The sequence below is a fragment of the Porites lutea genome, chromosome 8 (assembly GCF_958299795.1).
Source record: "Porites lutea chromosome 8, jaPorLute2.1, whole genome shotgun sequence".
Lineage (NCBI taxonomy): Eukaryota > Metazoa > Cnidaria > Anthozoa > Scleractinia > Poritidae > Porites > Porites lutea.
Window position 1 is genome coordinate 32530632 of NC_133208.1, and position 26483 is coordinate 32557114.

General features: G+C 39.1%; 3 protein-coding genes across 3 annotated transcripts; 1 reads left to right on the plus strand and 2 right to left on the minus strand.

The window, feature by feature from the left end:
• Window positions 1–331: 331 nt before the first annotated feature.
• On the minus strand, window positions 332–7592 carry LOC140945875 (F-box only protein 16-like). The gene is made up of 7 exons (XM_073394932.1): window positions 7350–7592; window positions 7241–7276; window positions 6265–6636; window positions 4530–4723; window positions 2890–2995; window positions 1896–2073; window positions 332–951 (listed from the first exon to the last, which is right to left on the minus strand). The coding sequence occupies exons 1-7, from the start codon at window positions 7521–7523 to the stop codon at window positions 893–895; spliced, it is 1119 nt and encodes a 372-aa protein (XP_073251033.1). The 5' UTR covers window positions 7524–7592; the 3' UTR covers window positions 332–892.
• Window positions 7593–7696: 104 nt separating this feature from the next.
• On the plus strand, window positions 7697–15802 carry LOC140945877 (uncharacterized). The gene is made up of 8 exons (XM_073394935.1): window positions 7697–8007; window positions 8693–8813; window positions 9777–9849; window positions 10131–10224; window positions 11723–11841; window positions 12452–12636; window positions 14237–14313; window positions 15039–15802. Exons 1-8 carry the CDS (start codon window positions 7864–7866, stop codon window positions 15267–15269), a joined length of 1044 nt encoding a protein of 347 aa, XP_073251036.1. The 5' UTR covers window positions 7697–7863; the 3' UTR covers window positions 15270–15802.
• Window positions 15803–19282: 3480 nt separating this feature from the next.
• On the minus strand, window positions 19283–24937 carry LOC140946211 (uncharacterized). Its single transcript, XM_073395296.1, has 4 exons — window positions 24840–24937; window positions 23320–23427; window positions 22275–22348; window positions 19283–20137 (listed from the first exon to the last, which is right to left on the minus strand). The coding sequence occupies exons 1-4, from the start codon at window positions 24916–24918 to the stop codon at window positions 19499–19501; spliced, it is 900 nt and encodes a 299-aa protein (XP_073251397.1). The 5' UTR covers window positions 24919–24937; the 3' UTR covers window positions 19283–19498.
• Between the last annotated feature and the right edge of the window lie 1546 nt (window positions 24938–26483).

Genomic DNA, 26483 nt, shown 5'->3' on the forward strand with positions numbered 1-26483 from the left:
AATTAAATAAACAAAGGATTTTGTTTCTAAATCCGTGCAAAGCTTAGCACGACCACACTGTAGGATTTCATCAATCGCAGACTCCAAAAGTGAGAACCACCTTATAAAGCATAGTAAACAGTACCACAAGAAAGTAGTGCTCAGCAGCTTTCATTTGAATGGTCACACTTTAGGATTTCATTCACAGACTCAAAAGTTAGAACCACCTTGTACAGCATAATAAACAGTACCACAGGAAAGTACTGCTCAGTAGCTTTCATTTGAATGGTCACACTTTAGGATTTCATCCACAGATTCAAAAGTTTCAAAGAACGATCTAGCACTGCATAAATGACCTGTAACATGGATTATGAACCTTTATTCACCTCTTAATTCACCCTCTTACGTCCTTCAATTGCTATATTCATGAGCGCCTGCTATATTATATTAAATAAAAAAAATTAAATAAATACGTTTTCTTTAACAAACTGTAGTTATAAAATCCTGCAGTACAACGGAAAACAAAGTTCAACAAGATAATATCATTAAAATGGTATTAACAGGATGAACAATATATTCCATGACAGTATTCTGGTTGTCTTACTAGCTTTATATACAAAGTATTCTGTTCTTTTTTTTCACTAAGATTTACTTGCGTACATATTTTGACGCTTTACGGGCTAAGTATAGGTAAAGATTTGTATAAAGTATGACTATAAAACATTCCTTGTAAAACATTTTCCTTAGTTGGTCAATTTTGATTATAAAATCTATTGGCAGAGTCTCTTACTGTGCTTTTATTCTTCAACTTTTCATAAAACTAAAATTATTCTCTTATATTGGCCAGGAAGTGGACGAAATGGCTATCCAGTATTGAATTTGTAACCAAGTGGAGGATGTCAGTCTTGTATCTTTAGTCAGAGTCATAGTCCGGGGGTCTCGTCCAAGGCTGACTCCTGAACAACTCCGCGCCTAAAACAAGAAAGATTATCTGAATTTATTTGCTTAATATTTATATACTTAGATTTGCCAATTTTGGCAAGGACAACTCAACAGCATGACGCCAATGACTGCGGGCCCTATCCCCATGACAGATAGACCACACCCAACTGGGGGTCAACGAGGCCTTGTACGTAGCTTTATATAAATGTAGCACAAAGAAGAGAAGAGTAAAAGAAAAGCAACTTAGTCGATGTAAATGTTGAGCCAGTTGTTAGTACAAGGAACTCATTCCCACGAAAGCTAAAGCCAAGCCCATATTGATTTACAAACCACCTTGAAATCTTTTATTCTACAGGTTCATCAACTTCAAGTTAAAGGAGCTGTGTCATGAAATTCAACCAAATTAGGAAATTACAAAATGGCCGTTGAATCAAGAGAAACATAAAAATAACCGCTCAAAACTTTAAAGGAAGGTTAAAATAACATAACAGATACAACAGATGTCACGGATGGGCAAAACTGAAGAAGATTGAAACGGATTAAAATTAGGATTTTTGAAAACTGTACAACCTAACAGTTTTTCAAAGTTGATCCCTGCTGCTTGCAACTTCAAAAATAATGCTCAGGAGACTCTGATTTTGTCATTTACATGTAATTTCTTTGCTTACTTAAAGTTCCATAGCGATTGAAGGCGAGTAATTGGCAAACTTAAACAAAATGAACTGGACTGCCGTGACACAGCCCCTTTAACAGCTTTAAAAAATGTACCCGTACACGTGCATTTATCCAATGCCCAGAAGAATATAGAGCAGAAAAAAAAAAACATGCGTATTCCGCGGTATCCCAGGCTACGGGTTCTCTTCAAAATATGAACTAGAAGTATACACTGTATATGCATGTAAGTTAGTATAGTGAGTCACTCTGGAAATATTTCAGAGTATACCACGCACAAGCATCGTGCAGCTAGTATATACCTGGTAGATCTCTGACCCCTCTTGCATTTCCAAGAGACTGCGCCGAGGGTTTCAGCTCTGGGGGTGGTGGACGATTTGCTCGGACAGGAGTTATGGCTGCCTGTACTGCCCAGTCTGGTCGCCCAGATCTGCTGTTAAACTTGGTTCCTGCTGCTTCAGTTTCGGGTGCAAAATTTGCCTGAAATGTTAAAAATAACGAATGATACATTTGATACACAAACTGCATGTGTTCTGTTTTACTTAATGCGTGACTCTTGGGTAATAGTAAACTTCACGAAATATAGAACCTGTCAATGAATTTTGCGTGAATAATAACCCCGTAAGAACGGGTTATGCTTGCCCACCGAGACTTAATTTGTCGAAAATGTATTTCTTCTGTTTCTATCCTGTTTCACCTGTTAGTATTTTTTGTTACATCGATTTTAATCCTCTTCTAAAGCGCGTAAATCGAAATTTCTTCTACTCTGCTTGCATGCAGTGTCACTGTTATAAGCAAGTTTTTCCAGTCGGCTGTGTGCAAAATAAAAGGATTTGAGTATGATCATACAAAATGAAGTACTGTAATAAGGCTACTGTAATAAGATGGCTACCACACAGTCAACAACAAAAGTCGTATTTAGGACTACGCTCTCTGCAGTTCACTACAACAGCCGATTATTTCACCGTGACGCCACCGCTGGTTTTCCCGCGAAATGACATCTACGGACAAGGCGTCACTACCCAGATCTGGGTAATGGTTCTGACTGGTTGAGGCAAATTTCCCTTCTTGGCAGGACCAATGAGAAGCACTTAACAGATCTGGGTAGTGACAAGTCATCAGTAAGGAATATCTGCAGTCGTTTCTTAGACGCCATTTCGCGGGAAAACCAGTGGTAACGTCGTGAAATGTTGTCTTCTCAGGCTATACTCTCCCGGACAACATGTTCCATCTACTCTAATATGAGCTAATATGAGATGACTCATGGGCTCCTAAAGCGTTTAACTATAGTCTTACCGTAGCTGGCCGTATTCTTGGTTTGCTAGATTTAGCTGATGTTCCCTTTTTAGGCGTCTGTTCGTGTTGATCACTGTGTTCTGTATGTGAGGACATATGGCAGCGTCTTGATACAAAGAAAAACAAAAACAAAAAAAGTGTCAATGTATGTATGGTTTGTTCTCGAAAACATTGTTTACAACTGAGTCAAGCACTAGGCTGGGTTTTCTTTCTGATGCCAATTCACAGTTTTTCTACAAAGTTCAAGCAGAAACAGGAGGCAAACTTCCAAGCTTTCAAGTCTGGACAACGCAACGCCATTGCCCTTTTGACTTCTGCCATCTGCTCTGGTGTCCTTTTTTTGCTTTTCTTCTGCCAGCCCCATCCCCTCCTTCTCCCTTCTTGCCTTCATTTCTGTGGGAAAGTTGCATATTCCAATGCTCTGGCCTGCATATGATTTTTCTTTTTTAAACGTATATCTCCGGCCAGATCACTGCCCTTATTATACAAACACCAGAAAATTTGTTGGAAATACATTATTGTTGACTTATAACCTCTTTATTAAATTACTATGCAAATCCCCTGGAGACGAGTTCGGGATTTTGTCACAGATGAAAAAGTTTAGGTAGACATCAGGGCTAAAAAAAATTTGGGCTGTTGCCGGTGGTATTGACTGGCCAAAGAAATTTTAGCTCAATCATGTCTCCCTTCTGACTGGTCAATATCTTAAAATTATTATTCTAATAAGCAAAAACGTTAAGTGAAAAACGATAGTCATACTTGTCCTCATGATAGAAACCTCAGGCCGCGGTTGTTCAAACGTTGGATAGCGCAATCCACCGGATAAATCACTATCCAGCGGGGAGCGTAGTTGATTTCCGTAATACTTATCCGCTGGATAGTGATTTATCCGTTGGATAGCGCTATCCAACGTTTGAACAACCGGGGCCAGAAGTCTAATGGACAGTATAAAAATATATCTTCTTTGCTGGTCACTTATTTTTAAATGTGTCCACTCAAAATAACCTGCAAACCGAACGTTTTTCTGGATAAATGGTCATCTTGGCCAGACATTGACCATTGACTAGCCCAAGGAGAGAGCAAAAACTGGGTGCCAGGCTGGGGCCATAGGGCCCTTTTGAAGCACAGTCCTGTGAATGCAATGTACTCCACCTTAATCATTTAGGTCTCAAGACTGACCAACATCAATTTTCTCCTAACAACATCAGCAGATCATCTTTTTGATGTAACTTTATTCACAATAAAGTCACAGTTTTCGCAACTCACTCACTCACAAATATTTTCGGCAACAAGTTGGTTTTAATAGCATGATCTTCTCCCCTTAACTCCCCCAAATGCCAATACACATGAAACCTAACCTATAGTGTTACAAAGTGATTGACATTTAGCATTATTTCCAGGATATCAATTAAGGATCCCAAATATCTTATCAGTTATCACGGTTCACTTTGTGACTGTTCCTTGAACTTATCAGAGATCATGAGCTAATTATTTAGCAATCAGCGTTGCCATCAAACTGAAATATAATAAAGCAAAAAGGATAAAAATATACTACGAAATATGTATGCACACTATTGGCGCATAATTCCCAACAAAGGTTATGAGAGCATGATAAACTGATGTGCAGCTGTAACACTCACCTGCACCCCCCTACATGTCCTTCAGTAGTTAGCCTTCTTTTAATATCATTAGGACGAGGATCTGGACCCCTCCATGGGGGGACATCATGGCTTGCTCCTGGCTTTTTATTTGTCATTTTAAACAAGCTTCCATGACTCTGACTCCGTGATATTGTTTTTTCAGCGGGAACTATCTTTGGAGAACCTGGTGGTGACTGTTAAAGAAAGGTTTTGTGTTTTAATTCTCATTCCTAATTATAAATTAATGATCAAGTTTATGAGAACCAATAAGTTAATAATCATGAAGGAGAAAATGCTTTGACCTTTTATCAATTTCTCTCAACCAATTCTGTATGCAATTGTATGGAGTCAGTCTGAAGCGGAGATTTTGTATTTGGATATTGGGGCTTAAAGGATAAAGTGACCAATTTGTTAGAGGTGGGAGGAAAAACACGGAAAATAATTATTGTGCTTTGAGGTAAAAAATGGTGAACTGGCTACTGTGTAGGCCAGGGTCAAAAGCTTCCATTTCAAACACAGACCAGTGAGAAGCCAGTTCCTAAAATATCAGCTTTAACATTCTTTTATACCATATACCATGTTAAAGGAGCAAAAAAAAAGAAATGGAGCAGCTGCCATGCAGGCAATATATTTCCTAGATTAAAGAGAGGTCCCATTAGGGTAAAATCTCAAAGCGACATGGCCTTAAAACAGCAACGTACCACTACATGAAATGGACACAAACGACATAAAGATGGGTTAAATACTGTCAGGACAGGGCCTACTCAGGACTACAAATGCAAAATGACCGCAATTGAAATTCAGAAAGGGAGCATATGTACCTCCCTCCCTAAAAAGGTCTCTAATAGAATCAAAAGTCGATTTAAGTGTGGTGTGATTGTAAATTGGTGAAATCTCCCTAATATGGACACCAGAGGGAAAGAGATTTTTGCTTCAAAGTGGAAGGAATTGTACAAAATTTTGCATCTGAGAACAAAAGAACTTTCCCCGAAAAAGATGTGTCCATTTTGTAGAGGTAAGTTCATTATGAGATGTTTGACTGTCTCAACATTTTTTAGAGCCATTAAGCTCTGAACATGATAGCAAGATACAAGGGTGTTAAGAACAAAGAAAAAAAAAGTTCTTGTTTTAAAATAAACAACAAACTTAAGTTATTCAAAATAATATAAAGGCCATCTCCCTGATAAATCACCATTCAGTGGATAAGTGTTGCACTACCTATGTGCTAGATGAGGTTTTTCAAGCACATAAAGCTATCCACCTTATGTAAAAACTTAAGTCAGGTTCAAACAACTGGCAGATCTTCCAGGCTTTCTCCTCTGAGGCTGGGGATATGTGAAAACAAAGCCTGCAGAGCAATCATACTCTGCACCCGTACTATTTTTCAGTAATTTCATTTTATACCCACAGGAAAACTCTGTGGAGGAGAGAGTTGAATCAGGGCCGAGTCAGGGTTCAAAAAATACCCTGCCTATAATAATCTCAATAGTATTTTTCTTGTTTGGTAAGTACCTTATATAGCTCAACTGCCCAATAGGCAAGAAACCAGGCAAGTCATCTTCTAAGACAAGTGAATCACTAACAAACACAAGCAAGAAGTGGCCCTGAGCAGGCAAACTGTGAGAGCTGCCTCCCCAAAGGACAAGCTGGAATTCAAGCTTTTTAAGCCCTGGTTGAATACATGTTTCCTACCAGAATTTAGCACATTATGCAAAACGGAAAACCTTTCCTTTACCTTAGGTCTCATGTACTGTAATCCTCTCACACACTCAAGGTAATGTCTCTTCCAAACTCCCTGTTCATAAGGAGTCGGTACAAACGGCAATAACCAACCAAACTTGAAACACTTTGGCATCCAGATCTGATCTAGTTCAGATAAATATTTCCAAAACCAGCAAACCTGTGCACAACGACAAAGACTTCGAGGATCCAGAAATGACATGATGTACACTGTTATGACTCGTGGGAGTTTCCGTGTGAAATCAACATGAGTTATAGGAATTCTTTCATCAATCAAAGAGAATGTGTATTGTAGTTGAGAATTCTTGCATTTTGATATCAGGATTTCAAGAATGATTCTTCTTTGAGCATCTGACCATCTGTCAAACTGAAATCATGAAATGAACAAATTTAATGAGAAGGATTTTGTTTTTCTTATGATTTCATCACAGTCATTGAAACAAAGGTGGTAAGTTTTGAAACGTGAAATGAAGTGATTCAACAGATACTTTTATTGTGATCATACAAGTGTTTGTCAGTATAATATGAGGACTGTTGTAATCATTTCTCATACAAAACGCTGTAATTCGGTGGTTGTGCGAGTAAATTAGCCAGTAAATTTAAGCCAGAAAAAAAGAAGAGAAAGAAAGGTGACGCTGTGGTAGTTTATAAGATTACTGTTTAAAAGCAAGTCAAACACTACTAAATACCATTGTCAGAGCTAAAAACTTAACTGCAAAATTAATAAAAGAAATCCATTACAAAAAGAAGGTGCTTTTAGTAAGCCCAAAGAATAAAATAATAAATGGTATTTCCTTTGTCAACGAATCCTTAACGTATGGAGCCATAAGTAAGTTTATACACTTAGCCTTGTGAAGATGACTTTTTGAAGTATAACAAGCGATTAATATAATATTGACATAACAGTGATACTGCTGTGCTCGCGGTGTTTTGTAGACGAGTTTGTACATGTAGCATGAATTTAAACTCACCCAGTTGCTGACAAGTTCTTTCCTTTCATCAAAGAGCTGCAAAATTAATTGTTTTTGCATTAATCTGTAAATATAACACAGGAGTAAACAGTGTGTTCGAAAAACAGACCTTTTCATTTAAATCTTGTTTCAGCGGGGTCCAAGAACTTTTGACGCCTGAAAGCTGATTTTCAGCTGTTCTTTTTTCCTTGATTTTCGAGGCCGATGTCGTATTTTCTTTCGCCTTGAAGCTCTTTGTCTTAGCATATGCACTGGAGGTGAAATCTATAGTTCTAACAGACATGTCAAAATAATATTCTTCTACAAATTCGATGAAAATCCACTCTAAAAAGTCGATCGTTGCAAAGTTACAGAGCAATGTTGTGTTGTCCAAGAAAACCGCTGACAGCTACAGTGTCTGCTACTGGTGGCTCAGGTAAAACAACGACTTCTCTAAAGAAGACTCTAAAGATTCTAAGCTGTTTTGTTTCTGAAATTACATTTCTTATCATTTCAAGGTAAAAAGATACCATAATTTTATTCAGGGAAATTGACATGAATTTTCTGTTAACTGAAAATTATAAGTGTACAACACAAATGCTAGCCCCAGTTTCCACTCGTCCGACCAGCAGAAATAAACAAAGATGGCGGACTCAGGTTTACTCGAAAAAGCAAGCTATGTACCCCGACCACCAGCGGTTTTGTTCTATCACAAGTCTATGAGTCAGTTGGCTCAAAGTATTTGTGAAAGATGTAGCCATGCACTGAAATCACCGATCGTAACACAGGTAGGACACGTTTCAGTCCCTTTCTACTAACTATATGGTTAATGTTTCAGCTGACGCTGTGGTCAATCGCTAGTGGACAGTGTGTTGATTGATAGTAACAGCTGTTTTGATCCATACCTATCCAACTATCACTAAATGATAACAGAAAACAGAGAAAATTCCAGAGGAATTTGTAAGAGGCATGTGGATTTTCGATAACTGGAGTGAAATTTACGTCATTATTGTTTGGCCAATGTTCCTAAGAGCACTTGACAAAGTTTTTGACATTTTTGGACATAATTTTCAAGCAGATCCAATCAAAGTCCAATACTTTTTATGAGTGTTGTCTTAACTGTAATTTGCCTCAATTTGGTACCCTTTCTGACAACTAAGAGACTTTTTCAAACAAGATACCGTATTCTGCAAGGTTCCCCCATATTGCATTTCACAAAATTCACACTTAAAGGAGTTAAAGTAACAGGGCCTTTTATAGAGTGAAAGGAAGCAACTCCCTACACCTTATTGTCCTTATAATATTCCTTCTTAGTTTTTGAATTCTTCATTTTCTGACAGTTGGTTGTCCCATATTTTGTGTCTTTTAGTTTTGCCACCATGCCTTCCCGTACCCAACTGTTAAACAGGCTGGATGTTAACTTTCCGAATTATTACAGAATAACATCTTTACTTTACCACATCTTTATTACAGAAAGGACTTCTTCAGTTTCAACAGAGTGTAGAGCTCAGATCTGTATCATGGCAGCAATTCCCTGATGGCTGGCCAAATTTGTTTATTGAAAATGTGAAGCAAGATTGTGCAGGAAGAGATGGTGAGCTTTGTCCTACAGAAATTCCCCAGTTATGGAACATTTAACCCAGCTTTTTTAAAACAACCCCAGCTATGACTGTTTTCATGTAAGGTCAGGGAAGGACAGCTTTTATTTGTTTATTTATTCATTTATTTATTTAGTTATTTTCTTGTAGATATAGATGTTTACTTTATTATCACTATTTTATTTGCTATACCAACTTAAATTAGCCAAGCTAGTTGCGGGTATTCATTTTGTATATTTTCCAATCCTTTAAAATTACTGAAATGAATTTGACTTGTGTACTGTAAGTGACCAGGAGTGTACAGTGTAGCCAGCCATTTTTCCTTTTAAGCCTAACTTGTAGAAGTCCTGAAGGGGGTAGAGGGGAGGATGAAGTGGGTTGAGGACGAAATAGCAAGACACGAGGATGCTGAACTGTACATGTAAACAGCTACATCAAAACTACAGCACAGCTGTTCCCACTTGCTTTAAAATGTTGCTTTCAAATATGAGTCGTAAGCAGTGAGTTTTCAACAAAAGCCTCTCTGAATTATTTATCAAGATCTGTATTTACACCTGTCAAATTCAAAAGAGACATAAATACCTTTTTGCACTTCTCTGGCTTGTGTGCACTACACCTGGGAATCAGCTGTTTAATTAGCTGTTTTCTGATAGATCGCACGTGTGGCTTTTCTGGCACTGATAATAATAATGTAAATAATAATAATACTTTATTTATATAGCACCATTTCGAGCGCTGCCCAATGGCGCTTTACAAGAAATGTTCTAAATATTACGTGAAATGGAAACAAGTTAAAGAGAGGATGGCATAAGTTTTATTGACATGTATAGGTGCAATCACTCCCTGTCACATGTGATTACATAAGCTCATTTTAACCCCAATTTTTTGTTAAGCCCAGACTTAATGGCTTAAAGGCAGCTACGCTACTGGTGACAGTTAACTTCTGATTCTTTTTGCAGTCATCTTTTTAGGCAGTTTTCACTCCCCAGAAGTTGTGTTTGAGCAGCTGTCTATTCTTTACAAAATCCCGAGGTATGTTAATAGATACTGATGTTAATAGCAGATTTCACTCTTCTACTCACTCTTCTACTCAAACAACAACAAAATATGAACAAGTATTGTACTGACGTCATACATGTATATACTTTTTAGCTGTTTTTTACAAAAGATGCTTGAATATCCATGGTTTACCTGCTACCTTCCAAAAATTAATAAACCACTTTATCAGAGGGATTGGAGTGGGCAGGGGGTCTGGTAATAACAGATTTGGAAATAAAGATAATTGATGAGTACATTTACACTGTATATTTCAGGTTATTAGCAAGATCATTTACCGCTATTGTACCCTACTTTCCAACTGGGACAATGGAGAGAGAAGAAGTAGAGGGGCGAGTTGCCACTGCAAAGGTACATTGGGGAGGTGGCCATGCCTCGAAAAAATACTTTTATTTGACTGCTATTTACTGTGTCCTTCCACAGTGTCTCTTAACCTTTGGAGACAGACTCTGTGACACACTTCAGGGTTAAGGCAGCTTGTCAATGAAAGATTATACCCACTGCTATGAATGAAGGGCTACTCTATTTGAAGATTAACCGCAGTGATTCACACACTTGGATTAACTTTGCACTAGACAAGAGAGAATCTGATTGTAGTGTCTGCAGTTACTGTCATAGCAGGTAGTCAAGTGACATTGAACTAATTACAAGAAAAAGTTACTGCTATAGTATCAATCTTGGTTGAAGTAACAAGCAAACTTGAGCTTACAAAATTAATAATATTGTATTATTTGTTTTCAATAAGCACTAGCCTGCTTCGTTTCTTGGTGAATCTTCAAATTTCAAGTCAGCTGACCCATTTTTCCCAAGGAACAAAGTTGAGGTGTCTGCGCTATAATTAAAAAGTGAACCAATGGCTAAAAATGCAAATCACCCAAGCTTACATGTATTATGAAAGCCACAAAGAACTACCTGAACTGAATCAAGTAAATTGTAATGATTCTTTATACTTTAGAGCCGTCACCCGTATAACAAAAGGTGTCAATAAAAAATTATCATGGATTCCAGTGGGAATCCGGCAGGAGAGCAGAATAAACCCAGCTGTGTTCATAGCCACTTCCTTCCCTTGCATCCACTTGATATCCACTTGATGAATGAACACAAGTATAAAGGGTCTGTTCCTTGTGTATTCTGTTGATGGCCTTAGATGTTTTTATATCACCTCTTTGAAATAATGGACTGAAGGAGATCGATATAATTTTATTAATTCTCCTTCATTTAGAGTAAATTGATACTTTTTTGATACAAAACTTTTGTTACCCTGGTCCGTGAGGTTTTCTTCTCTCCTTACTGCTTTGCAACTTGTTGTTGCTGCCTCACTGCTCGCTCTCTCTTTCGTGAACAAAAAATTTCAAGAAAAACCTCTGGGACCAAGATATATTTTTGTGGCAAACTACAAAAAATGAAAAAAGAACATAAGGTAAATCCCCAGGTGGGGGGGGGGGGGGGTACTTTAGGAATTTCTGGGTGGGGATGTGCCGCTGGGACCCTGGAACCCTTAACCTATACCAGAGCTAGTTCAGGTGAATTTTGCTACCCTATACTAGAGTAAACTCCCCAAATCCCCCCTATCCTAGAGTAGCTGTTTCCCTTGTCTAGATAAAATCTTCAACCAACTGATCAGTTTCCTGAAAATGATACCCTATTGTAGACTCAAACGCTCTGATTTATATACCCTATCCTAGAGTAAACTTCTTGAAAACCATACCCTTCACAGCGGCACATACCTATATAGCCCATATATGGCAGTACCCCCCCCCCCCTGGGGGTAAATCCCAACCAAAAGACAACATATCTACAAATAATTCTAAATATCTAAAAAGAGCTTTTATCATTATTTTTTTTCCAGACACTTGCCATGCTGTTGTCTGCCATTCCATTAACAGCAAGAGGCCCATCTCAGATCATGGTTTTTGACATTCATGCTCTACAAGAGAGGTTTTATTTTACTGACAATGTCATCCCTAGGTAACTGTGAGTATACAAATTTAATTGAAATAAACCTTACTACTGTTTGGTAATTAATGTTTGTTGTGGCCATATTTCTGGTCATGTGACACTTACTTTGTTTGTCTTGTCATTAATTATATATTTTTAAGTATGCATAAATGGAATGAAATTAAGTACCGTAGTTCCTCAAATAATAGCCGGGGGCCATTATTATTTTTTCCACACAAAAAGGGGGCGATTATTCGAGGGAAGCGATTATTTCAAACATTGCTCACCGGAAGTCATGCCCTAAATATTTTCTTTTATTATCCCATTAAACCAAAAATTGATCAGTCATCAAATAAACTGAACATGGGCTTTTTAAGTGTTCCAAGTTTGTTTCCTTGAGTAATTTTCAATGTCAATATCCTCGGCGTCCGAGGTTCAATTGTCACTAATCAGTTTAATAGCTGGATCAGGCTCCACTTTAACTAGACAGGGAGGGTATAAAAGGAAGACCAGATAGCGAGGGGGGTGGGGTATGTGGGGTTATTATTTTAAATATTTCCGTTTTAAAGGGGACTTACTTAATAACGTACTCTTGGTCTGATTATCTCAGTTTATAAGTTAGTGTAACATTTGGTTTCAGATTGGAAACTGCCATACCCTTACTTCTCCGTGAAATAACATTGCTGAGTCAACATAATGAAATCAGTATCGCATTTCCAGACGACGGTGCCTTCAAGAGATTTCACGCTATGTTCAGTTCATTCCCAACCATAACCTGTACCAAGCTCAGAGAAGGAGACAAAAGAATTGTCAGAGTTAAAGATGGTAACATAACAATTTATTCACTTTATTTGATTTTGTTTTCTGATGCGAAAAACGCTCGGGGGCTGGGGAGAGACGCCACCACCCCCCTTTCCCAAGTCGCGCGCTTCTTATTTTCGCTTTGCTCATTTTAATACGTCCGCACCATACTATCTGAGAGCCTGGCACAGGCTACAAAGTCCCCGAAAAATCGATCAAAAAATCGATCTTCGGTACAAGGTGAGAACGGTGGTTAAAATCGAAACAGTTGATGGATCGTCATTTCATGGAGCTAACTCTTTACTCGGTTCACCATGGGGCGAACTCGATTTCTTACGCGGTTTACTAGTAGGGGCTAACACAATATTGGGGGAAACCACTGGCTTCCTTCGCGAGAGCTTGATTTTCCCTAACACGCTCGATAACGATATGATTTTTCCTTCCGAGCTGCCTGTGTCACGAATTGAAAGAAGCATCTTTCTTGTAGCTACTTCTTATCAATCTTCTCAGTTGTTAATGAGCACTGACGGGCCATTAAACCGCAACATTCGTACATGTAGTAGACTACGAGTAGTCCCTCGTTTTCCCTCAGGGATAGTAGAGCGAGCGAAACGCGAGCGCGCGTGATAATTACCCCATGCGAAAAAAAGCGAGTCACGCGCGCTCGCGTTTCGCTCGCTTTTAGTCTACTATCCCTGAGGGTTGATTCCACTGTGGCGTAATTTTTACGTGCCTACGTGCGTAAAATTTAAGTTCGCCAATAAAATAGAGGCATTGTGTGAAAGGTCGTACCTAGGCGTAAAAGTAGAACCTCGCTCAACTTCACGTTTAATCTGAACACTTTATATCTTGCCTCTATTTTATTTACCTGATTAAAATTTACGTGCGTTAACATGCGTAGCCAAAAACGCGTCAGTGGAAATCAACCTTGAGGGAATATGAGGGACCACTCGTAATATATACATTTAGTAAAATCCAACTAGTGGTCCATTATCAATGCTGCGTTCTAATTGGATGAGCTACTACTAAGCTATATGTTATAGCCCACTAGAAGCGAAAAGCGCCGACTTTTAAAACAAAAAACAATGGCGATTGAATCGCGTTTTACAAGCTAAAGTTGTTTTACCTCGATATTTTTGAGCAACTAGTTGGATTTTACTAAAACAATTAATCCTCTCGCCCTCGTGGCCTCTGAGTCAATAGCCCATTCGGCCTTCGGCCTCATGGGCTATTGACTCAGAGCCATTCGGGCTCGAGGAATAATTGTTAAGTAGTGCAGCTTCCTCTTTATATTAACCACTCAAAGCTTTAACGAAATATACCCGTAACGCGGGTGAGTAAGCCACCGAATTGGCTTAATACCCTGGGTAAGAATGATATTAATAATTAGTCAGTCAGAAACCTCCTAGACTGCAAAATAGTCAACTTTTTCTGAAAATCGGTTAGTTTAGCGCAGTTAGTTGAGAGAAAGCGTCTCTCTCCAGTCTCGCTCTCCGTTTTCAGCCTCGCTCCAGACCTTTTGTTTGACTGCTCACGCGTTCTTGAATACGCCAAAATACGGACTGATTTGCAGTCTAACAACCTCCCTGCCAATCGCGCCTGATATTGCCTTCTACTCTAATAGGCGATCCTTCCGGACATCACGTGATCATCGTCGATGACCTTGTAATGACAGGAGGAACTCTGGTTCAGTGTGCTAAAGTAAGGACAGCTTACGAGTAAGCTCTCTTTTGGGGATTTATCATGCAAGTGGCGTGAAAGCCGCAAAAAAAAGTTTCAAATTTTGTTGCCTAAAATTCTGCGTACAATAATCGTTGATACAGTGTTTCGTTTCCTTGCATTTTTGGGTTCGTTTAAGAACTGAAATGGCAGATCACCTTTAAATACATTGTGTACCCACCAGGTCAGATCTGAGATTTTTAGGAAGAAACTATACGCTAACTAGCAAACCGAAAACGAATGTCACCACCGGAATACCGCATGTAAGGGTAGGCTACGCGAGCAGCTTGTAGCCACACCCAGCTACAAGTAGGGTAATGTAAGGCTTGACGTAGATGAAGTTTACATGAAAATAATAGCTAGTACTGGGTTGGTAGCTGCTTGCAAAGCCGAAAGCCTTGTCTGATAGCCCAGGGTTCGTGAATTTTGCTATCAGGCGAAGGAATTCTGCCCGGCGCGGCTAAGTGAGGTTTTTCGGGGAATTCAAATTACAGGAGAAATGTAATCAATCTTAGCAAATGAAAATGACGTTTGGGCTAGTATATACTAGCTACAGCTTTTCCAAGTGGCAAGCTGTAAAACTGACTTTCTTTGTACCTTTTAACAGTTTTATTGGGCCTCGAACAAACATTCCCGCTTGTTCCAGTAAAGATTATCCCAACACAGGATGCTGAAGTCAGACAAATTTTTCATTGCTTATTTTGCAGGCATTATTGTCATCTGGCGCGGTTAAGATCAGCGCTTACGTAACACACGCCGTGTTCCCCAAAGAATCTTGGAAGCTGTTCACTGATTGTGAAGTCAAGTTTGACAAGTTTTTCATAACAGACTCCATTCCACACGCCACTCATATTGCTCAACATCCTCCATTTAAGATCCTTTCCCTCTGCGATTCCATTTCTGAAGCTTTGTTGGGTTTCGACTTACTTCAGAGTTAAACAGAGTTAAACTTACTTCAGAGGTAAACCGTGCTACAACTTCGTCCACCCAATTTCTTTCAAATACACATTTTTTTTAAAACGCGTTCAATTGACCAGGTATCAGGATAAGACTAAATGGTTTTGTTAGATATTTATAGCCGCTGTAACTTCTGCCACTCTGGTGTACGTATAATACAGTAGACTCTCTGTTTACGGACACCTCTAAAAAACGGGCACCTAGAGTTGGTCCGTGCCTTTCTTTACTCCCTCTATTTGACTCTCTATAAGACGGACATCTCTCTAAGACGGACACTTGGTGCCGGTCCCATAGATGTCTGTCTTAGAGGGAGTTGAGTGTATTCGTAACGTCCCAGTGGCTCCAAAGTCCATTTATATTTCGGCACATGTTCAATTAAACATACCATTTAAACTATAATGCTTACACTAAAACACCACAGGAAGACCATCCCGCTTCATTGCGTTCCATGCTGAGGCCTAACAAGGACCAAGGAGCTGTCGATATCTGCCACTTGTCGGGTGAAATGGTTTCACACCACATTCATACGGAATTGGCTACATCGAAGAATTATGGCTCTGACGTCATTGTACGGCGTTCGTACGTCTTTACCCTCCAACATGTAAGGGATTTCAATTGCATGCCGCGTTAATTTTTTTGGCAGGATATTGCATGGAAAGGTGCGGTTTCTTGGCGGGAATCGCATGTCCAAATTGTAAGAGTAAGCGTTTATTGTTCCCTTCCACAAAAGCTTAATGTAAAAAGTTACTAGATTTATTGTTTTAAGAAAACGGTTAGTCTTTTTGTGGAAGCTACCCTTTTATAATTGGCTAAATTTTATTTTTAATTCAGACAGATTTGAATCTAACATTGGCAAGGAAATCGATATTAAAGCAATTTTAATCGTACCTTTCGTTACGACCGAGACAAAAAAAATCAGTTACTCAAGCATGCTTCTGCTGCCGGGGGGGAACGAAGTAGTTTTCTGGTTAATCCAGCCAGAGGTTGAAAAAATTGCACGTGAGCCGTGCCAAACATTGATGAACATGTGCAATCTCTGATTGGTTGAAAGGACAACACGCTTGTTTGTAAAAAAAGGTGCAATTCGTGTTAGATCTCGAATGTGTACTTTGAAATAGTTTATTTAGATAACATGACGCATATTGGCGAGGTTATAGTGAACAGTATAGGCCGCATACCGTAAAATTCCGAAAACACGTCCCTCCATGTATAAGCCCCTCCCAATATAAGCCCCCCAAACTCGTAACGCAAAAACCCTCCGTTAAATCGCCCCTCCAAATATAAGCCCCCCGGGGGGCTTGTACTTGGAAATTGCCCTCAAATACAAAGTAAAACAAAGCAAAAACGGTAAATTTCCTTCCAACTATAAGGCTAGTCCAATCGATTTTGAAACGCAAATTTCCCTCCTTAGATAAGCCCCTCCAAACATAAGCCCCTCAAAAAGGGCCTTTGAAAAATATAAGCCCCGGCGCTTATTTTCGGAATTTTACGGTAATTTAAAGAGTTTTTAAATTACCGAGTTTTTTAGTATTTTATCATTTACGGTCAAAGCGATTACAGTATTACATTTAGATAAAATTTATCAAAGTGAAGACTACTAGATAGCGTTTATTGTTTGTAGTGATTCCGTTTTTAAGGTGAATATTTATAATTTGTCACATCACACTCGATAGTTTTGAACATCAACTACTAGTACAATCTCGACCCCAGAACTCTTCTGCGCATGACGGTCAGGGAGGGAAGAGCTCTGGGGAACCCTGGAACAAGGCTGTCTCTGATTGGTTTCAGTGAAAAAAAGAAACAAATAAACAATAAACGTGTTTCTGAGTGGTCCAATCAAGTTCGCACGAGAGCGGGTGAACGCGTGGCATGTGAGCGGGTTTTCCCCTGGAAATCAGCGTTTCAGTAAAGAAGACGCCCGGCTGATTCTCGAAACAACATTTGCACGACTATTTAGGCAGAATAACTGGATTCTCCAATTTTACAATAATACATTAGCTACATATCGAAAACGCTGTGTAGCAGAATGACGATGACTATTACATTTTCTTGCCAAAATGACGCTGGTGACGAGCGCTTACTACTTAGTATTGAGAAAATCTCGTACTCGTAGTGGTACTCGTCTTAGATGGAGCAAAGAAAGGCTTCATTAAAGGAGAAGCGCTCGGGCTTTTTAAGAACTTATTATCAAAAATTTCGAAAATTGCCCTGATAGAAAGAGGCTACCTTGCCGCTATTGTAAGAAAGTACCTCTCTGAGGTAAAATTTGCCGATAAGAAAACAGCCCCTCAACAGAGAAACAAATCCACCCGTAAAAAAACTACTACCTTTTGTTACACAATACCACCCAGCTTAACCTAGCCTAACGAAAATACTAATGAGGAAATTGCACCTTATACAAAACCAACAACGGCTAAGATAAATCTTTAAGGAGCCTCCCCTCATATCATATCGCAAAGGAAATCATTGAGGACCTACTAGTTAGAGCGAAGCTCTGAAGGTCAGATGACGTCCTTTACGACCAAGTGCATTACTCCAGTCTTGTGTTGCCTGTATCCTGGTAACCTGAGATGTGTCAAGTTTGATTCCATGCTTTCTCGGTTAAGTCCGACCAAGGGAGTCCCAGGAGATCCCAGGGGATCGCATTCACGTCAAATTCCCCATCCCGCATCCCTTGTCATGACGCAAGTTAAAAAAGCCCTATATCACCTTCTCATCGATATCTCCCTACTCCCACAACATTTCATTTTCTCCCTCCTACCTACCTTTTTAACCCCGATTTCTCCCTCCTCCCTATTCTGTACCTCCTCTCTAGTAGTAGTGCACGCGCGTGAACCAGCGTCAAGTTGGCGGGAAAACGTCAGAGCGTTTGTCATTCTACAACGGGTTTAGCGAGAATGTCGTAGTGGCGAGATCAAGTTATCAAATGAAAGAAGTTTTATCCTTTTGCTATCGGAAGAGGGCTTCACCTCCTTCAGTATAAATAACCGTACTAACCTTTTGGTTAAAAGAAAGTAAAATGAAACGTTCCGGGGCGTCAGCTATTATTTGAGAACACGCACAATAATCTCGTACTCATACTTGTTCTCGTCCTCAAATCTAAAGCTCTCTATAGACCTTGTCACGGTTTTCGACGCCATCTTGACGAATAGGCAAACGTGTGAGAAATTGCAGTGTTTGTATGAGAATCTAATGTCGAATAATTTCCGTACAACGGCTGTTCTGAAAAAAATATCAATTGTAAACTAAAGCTACAAAGCAAAGGATTGTCCTAAAAAATTTGGGAGGCGTACCTGTGCTTAAATTTCTCCGGAAGCTTGCTTTCGATTTTTCATATATTTGTCTGTAATTTTCCCGGAACTTTCTTACAGACAAATGTATAGAAAATTTAAAAAGGTGGCTCTAGGTCTTCTAGTGCATGTAACGCCCTCATTTTTTTTCAGTAGAATTCTTAGGAGAGAAGCTTTAGTTTACAAATCATATTTTGATCAGAACAGCCGTTCTACGGAAATTATTCGACATTAGATTCTCATACAAACACTGTAATTTTTCATGCGTTTGCCTACTCGTTAAGATGGCGTCGAAAACCGTGACAAGGTCTATTATAGTTAAACTGAAGCCCACTGATTTTCTAACCCCCAAAAAACTTACGAAAGCCCTAGGCCTATCTCTACAAGCATGAAAATCATGGATTACATTGTGTTCTTTACAAGTGTTTTTGTTTTTTTCAAGCTTAGGGACTGAACAGCGACAAAGTTATTCTGCGATGTATTAGAAACACCTGAAAGCCGGAGAGTACTCCCTGCCTGTCATATGTCGACAAAGCCAATTTTCAGCCGGCTAGAGAACACTTCGGAACCATTTGTGCCAAACTGTTCACATAACAACTGAAAGTCAGCCTCCCATATCTCACTATAAAAAGGTCGGTCAATTCTGTCATTAAAATTTATCACATGGAGGCATCTCAGTAGTCAACAAAGCGTTCGGCAATTTTAATATTATCATTTTTATTTTTAAATATTTCTTTTTACAATCTGTAAAAGTGACCATGAATTTTGTGAGCGCTGATTTTTAGGCGGGTTACAAGTTTTTAAATTTCTAATATGGCCATTCCAGAAGGTTTAAATACGGTTGTGTTCTCTACTGATTTGAAAAAGTTAGGTTGTATATAACGTTAAACATGCCTCAAATATCATTCAACCTCCTTCAATCAACGGATCCACAAGTTTAATGAATAAGAATCATTTGGAGACCCGAACCAATCTTCAGCGTCGTTTCCAAAGTCATATTCCTCTTCTTGCCCTTCACTAAAAGAAGCCTGGTTTGCTTCAGTTATTCCAATCCCGTGATCAGCACGTTCACAGCCTTTTCCTCCACCACCAATCATCATTACTGATCCATCTTTGCTATAGTGACACCAAAAGCTGATCTTGTTGCTGGTGGCGAGTCTGCCATTACACTCAGCCTGTTTAAATCCCTCTGTTGTATTGTACTGACCGCCATATTTCACGGTGCAGTTTCCCAGGCATCTGTAACTGGACCAAATCTTGCGATATCTAAAGACGCCGTAACTTGTGATTTTTGATCGAAATGTTTGTCCCTCCAAACAGTTCCCTGTGGTCTGCAACAGTGGCGCATGACTGGAGTCATCACTGCGCGTGATCTTAAACTCTCTACCGCTGACCAACCAAAAAGCTGGCGAGATCATGTCAGCATTGACTAACGGATCAGTTGTTGTTCCTACTGCAACAGTTTGGTCATACCACCAGTGTCCATTGTCTCGCATCCAGTTCTTGGTGTCGCTATTTGAAAATCTTGCTATAAGAGTCCAAGTGTCGTCACAGTACACCTGCAGAAGAATAATTCTTTTTAGTATATACTAAAACAGTGAATAGTGTCTTTCGGGCGCTCTGATTGGCTACTCAAGCAGTGAATATCCTGCAATATTCACTGATTCACCTCCAGTTCCTCCGAGCGAGCGACCCCAAACTCGCGTACGTTGCGAGCAAAATGCTTTCCCGGTTTGCTGCCGTAACAAACTAAGAAATTTCACAACCAATCAAGCAAGCTATTTCCGAAATACATGAAGGTGACGAAGTTCAGTTTGAAAGTTTTAACAGGTAAAGCTTTGTCTTTTTGACTTGAATAGTTATCGATAAAACCGGTGAAAAAGTTTTTGTTTACAAATGCAAATTAATCTTAAGTCTTGCGTTACTTCATTTAGTTGACTTGTTCATAAATAAGCTTAAGACTAAATTTAATAATCTTTTTTACAGAATTATTTTAAATACAAACAGAATTCACAACTCCTTTTGAAGAAACTTCCCCGCAAGAGCTAAACAAACGCCTTCAAAAGTTTTATTTGTCGCTAAGAAAAAGCGACGACCGCGGCCGTTCGGTCATCGCGCGCCAAAATTGTAATCGTTGGCAACCAGGGTGGTTGGCAACAGTAAACAGTGTCGGTGGGTAGTAGTGGGTATTTACCTCGCCGCTTCGCGGCCTCGGTAAATAACCAATACTAGCCACCTCCACTTCGGTGAATAATTGTTATTTAGTTTTGGGGTTATAATTTCTTATTTTTTAGGAAGAATTCTTGCGAGCGTTAATGCTCAGGCACATTGCATTATTTTTTGAGTTGGGAATTTTTGAAAATTGGCTCGCTATACACGCAAAAATAGATCGTTCAGTAAAGTCACGTCACTTTTGCGAAAAGACTGATACTGAATTTTCTCCCGCTTAACGCCGGGCCTCCAATATCCCTAGGTAAAGGGAAGCCTGCCTTGGACTAGGGAAAGGGGGAAACCGGCCGGGCTCGCGAGTACCGAGTATATAATAATTTTCTTTGGGAAGCTAATCCTGAGCTCTTTGCATTTCCTTTTGTTTAACTGAAATCCGTCATCACTTGCTTGCGTTGCGAGATCGTCTACCACTTCCTGAAGACAACTCTCTTGGCCTTTATCTACCACCTCAGAGATTGTGGTATCATCCACATATTTCCACATATCTGCCTCTCCTGCATTCAAATCGATATCATTAATCACTATTAAGAAGAGTTACGGCCCTAAACGTTGTCCCCCGAGGAACACCGACTGGGATGTAACGCCACTCGGAGAAGCAATCCGGTGCCAGTTTAACCCTCTGTCTCCTATCCAATAGAAAGTCAGCAATCCAGTATAAGATGTGGTTTGGAATATCGTAATCTGAGAGGGCGCTTTCCATTTAGGAAAAAAACCCGGAAATTTCGGTGGGAGCAAAAGTGGAATTTCCGATTGGTAAAAAGTTGTTCCATTTGGTCCTAAACCCCGGTACGTCGCGGTGCCCGACGGTGGACCTGGAACTGGTACAAACTACGCGAAACGTAAATGGAACACGACATTCCGTTCGGAAATTCCAACCGGGGAAACGGGCCCACCTTTTTAGATTTTCTACTTTTTCTGGGAATTTTCCAGTGGGATGAACCGACGAAACTTGTTCCTTTTACCCCCGAACCGGAAATTCCGGAAATTTTGACTAAATGGAAAGCGCCCAGAGTTTACGCACTAAGATATTGTGATCAATGAGGTCCCCTTGCTTTCCCGTCTCCCACGAGAGTCCTTTGTTCTAGCGCGCCTGAATCGTAATTCCCTCTTCCCCAGTTCAAGAGCCTTCCTCCCTGGCTAAATCAACGAGGAACCTTGAAGGATACTTTCCTGGGCATTTATTTGTGTATAATGGCAAGCCTAGTTGTAATGAACAACGAATTACCAAACAGAAAAATAATAAACAAAATGAATAGACACACTGGAATAAATGATGATAAATAAATAAATAAATAAATAAATAAATAAATAAATAAATAAATAATAGACAGAAGTTTCCAACAAACGCTTTCTCTAGTAGGCCGAGTTTGAAATGCGCACCGTAATCGACAAAGTACCGTTGGTACCATATCGGATAACAAAATGGAGTTTAAGCTCGGTTCACCGGGTAATAACTTTGAAGTTTACCTTAAATTTGTTTGAATCAAAATTTAACTGGTAGATTCCAGGAGATGACACATCTTCGCATGAACGGCGGTGATCTAAACACAAGGAATAAGACCTCACGTTCGAACAAAAGTTTTGAATAATATCTCTATATATTTGAGAACATACAAACTCGTTGTCAGGGCTTTCCCTTACACCATTTTCAGAGGGAAAATCCCTTGGACGAGGTTGAAGAACATAGCTTCTTATCTTTTGGAAATTGACCAACCAGGCAATCGTAAGCTTGATGACCTTTGCTCCGACAGAGCTTGAGATACTAGCTGATGATATCCTTTAAACCTTCAAGCAAGCCCTAATAGCGATCAGGGCCCGGCTTCTTGAACGATACGTAAGAAAATCCAGGGTTTCGCTAGGTCTCAACCAAGTTTTGTTTGATGTAATGGAACATGTTACTGACACTAAATTACAAAAAAATGATGCCTTAACTTGTAGAACTTTAGTAGCAAAAGTTCTTTAGAAAGTTAAATACAATCGTGGATTAGAATTTAATCCTGGTTTAAGGCAAAGAAACTTTTGAAAACTCCGCCCAGCAACTCTTTATGTTATGTATCAATGGTCAGTAATAAGGAATAAAGACGTACGAACTTCACCAAAACAGCTCTAAAGTGCACAGTGATAACTTCCACTGACAAGTTAAGTGGTAGCCCTTTCATTTATCTATTAAGAGCACTGCATCCGTTTTAACTAATTTTTATAATTAATTTTATGAATAAATCCCTAAACCAGAAGTTTTCTTGTCCTTTTCGCTGCCCAAGATGAGCCTTTCAGCCCAGCCGGCTTTTGCGTCCTTTTACGGACCGAAATGAAGGATTTCCCTCCCCTCTTATATACCTGAATTAGTGAATTCCCTAATTTTTCATATACCTGAAGCCTGAAAAAACGTACCCTTTCGGGGCAGGCCTGCTTTCGGGCTTAGCCTCCCCGTATAGGCTATTTAAGGGAGTACCCCCTTCGGGGAAGTTGGGGGTGGAGGGGGAGGGGTAAAGGGAAAGACTTTTTCACTCACCTGAGCAAGTTTGTTCAATCTCCCTCTCGATTTCATGGAATATTTTTAGAACCCTTTCCCTTTCCCTCCTTATTTCGTCTTCTTCTTTGCCTATCGGCAGGTAACAAACTGAAAAAACAAAATAGCTTTTATTGTATAAATGCCCATGAAAAGATACTTTTGTCCAAGAAAATAAGAAAACCACATTATCATCATTGTCAAGATAGTCACAATCACAAATACAGTCATGGCCGCGATGATCAAATAATAAATCTTAATCTTGCTTAATCAGATCATAATCATCATCGTAATTATTATGATGTATGCTGACTGGCTCCAGTCCCCCAACTAATTAATGATTCTTCATAACCAACTGGCGATTGCCATTTTTCGAAGATGCGAGCAATATGCTATCGATTCGATGTTACATTTGATTGAAAACTAGGCTGGAAAATAGTGAACCAAAAAAATAAAAAAATAGCGTTCACGGCTATCCGAAAACGAGATAGCTGAATTTCTAAAACTGAACGGAAGAAATGCAAGAATACGCAAAACATATTGCTCGATGGATATTAAGGCCATTTATACGAGGAAAAATAAGACGCGTCTTAAATAAGACGCGAACTGTACCATTTACACGAGCTTGTCTTATCTAAGACAAGAACAGCTCGTATAAATGGTTCGCGTCTTATTTCTGTTCTTGACTCGTTTTCATGTGAACGTTGCCCGTAGCAACGGCAATCCAACGTGGCGCGCCAAAAACTTACGCATGCGTACTATGCGTTCGCGTCTTATGTAAGACGCGAAGGTCATTTATACGAAGTTTTTCTCGTCTTAGCTAAGACGCGTCTTATCTAAGAACAGGTGTTAAGGGCTGTTCTAAAATAAGACGCGTCTTAGCTAAGCCGCGTCTTATTTTAGACGAATTGTGCCGTTTATACGGAAAGTTTGCGTCTTGTTTAAGACGCGTCTTATGTAAGACGCGTTTTATTTTTCCTCGTATAAATGGCCCTATTATCTCCTTCTTGATTATTTAGTATCTGCAAAAAAAAAAAGAAGGTTCATATCCTGAAACCGTGCCGAGAAATAGGCCAGAGTTAAGTACTTAGAAATATTTTGCATGAATAATAAAACAGTGAATTCGGCTTTCGGATGATATGAAGATCAGAATTATGCTGATCTCAGAGGCTCGATCTCTCGCCTTGATCTGCAAAATTCTTCACATCATACTTATTAGTCTCATTCAATAATACTTTTTTTGGTTATAATTATATGGTATTTGAACTTTTCAAACAATTCCATCTGTAATAAACAATAGCAAAATTTAGCCTCTGGCCTCTTCCACAGACACCTCATCCGTCCCCTCGTCTTCCAAACGATCGTTTTACTAGGACCAGATGATTTCTTTCGCAATTTGGGGGATGGGGTTGATTGTTCCATTTTATTCTGTCCAAGATTGTAGTTTGTTATTGAAAAATACGATCATTTCATTTTTTACTTTAAATAAAATATTTAAATTTCTCAGTGGCAAAAATAATTACCTGGATTAACGTCCTGTGCCATCATCATCGTTGGTAATATGATTACGGAAATGAGGATCAGAGTTTTGATAACAGCCATCACCGACGGAAAATAATATCTATCAATAAATTTTAAAGGATTGTTTTCAGATAATTTAAATGGGTATAGAATATCTTACGCTACTGTAATTTACTAAGGAACAGTGTGCAATTATTAAAATAAATACTAGAAGTTCCCTTAATTACTGTAAAACTAGTGACCTCTATTAAGCGGTCGCAGTCACCTTTTTCAAGGAGGTCCCAACATGTTACTTTGTCTTCACTTCTATTAAGCCATTATCTTTGTGAAGATGTACCACGCTAGCCGTGCAACAGATCAGCACTGAGCATGGAATACAGTAGTCTGTTACTCTAGGTCTTGTGTTGACGCAAGAAGAAGTTGAAAGTACACCCTTTGCAAGGGGTCACTAGGCCTTGTTGTGTTCTAAGGGTATTTCGCTTCGTAACTATTTTCATTTTCTTGATACACTACTAGATTTGTCAAAATCTGTATTAAGCGGTCAGTTAGCCATTCCACAAGGGTGATCGTTTAATACAGGTTTTTCTGTACACTGAAATGACAAACAGAACTGTATTCAAAAGAATTAAACAAAGTTTGCCTTAGAACGCCGCCTTTATACTCCTTGAAACTAGAATCTGTAACTACAGAGAATTCTCCGAAGTAAGACATCGTTTTTGGGAATTTGTCTTTCTAAAATGAATTAATCTAACGCTAGTCTTCAGAACAGCTAACAACATGTGCCTGGAATTAAAGCAATTAAATTTAGATAGTCTTGGGTGAGGGTTAGGGTTAATATTAGGTCCTTTGAAAGAAACAAAAGGTTTATTCATGACTATCTATTAAGGCCATCCCCATAAAATGTTTCGTTTCCCATCGCCCGACCGACCCTTTTTTTTGGAAAAGAAAAAAAAAAATCGAGAATCACTTGTAAAGAAGCAAGTACTTTAATTCACAAGCACATGCCAATCTTGTCTTATTAACACCAATTGTCTTAAATTATTATCGATACTTTGTTTTTGTAGCCTTTTTAGACAGTTGATAGTCCTGTTAATATACATCTTTTACCATCTGATTATATCTTGCAGACTAAACGTGAGATTTAATATGCATTCATCTGTTCATTCTTTTTTTTTTTTTTTGCCCGACCGACCGACCCACCTACACGAGAGGGACGGCGATGGGAAACGAAACATTTTATGTGGATGGCCTAATACGTAAAAACAAAAAGTGGAATTGAAAAAAAAAAAAGCATCCTCATGATTTAACCCTAATCGATCAAAATTGTTACTGTATTATAATGGTCCAGAGGAGATGTGTTTGTCGTTAGAACATCAAAACCCGTCGAAAACCTCTGAAAAATGGGTTATTTTGATCGCGTTACAGTTTCGTTATACATTCTATAGACCGCAAACCAAGAGATAAAGGGCTCGCAAGATCGGCTTACAGTATAAAATACGGAAAGGGAGGAAACAAATTTGGTGCCGATTTTCGAATCCCTGAAACTCAAATGGAATTTAATGAAATCGCCTTATTTTATAGTCTGCTACACAGCCGTTTTTAGTGTCGTCACGCAATGCTCCTCCCCACTAACGGCTGCTGAAAAC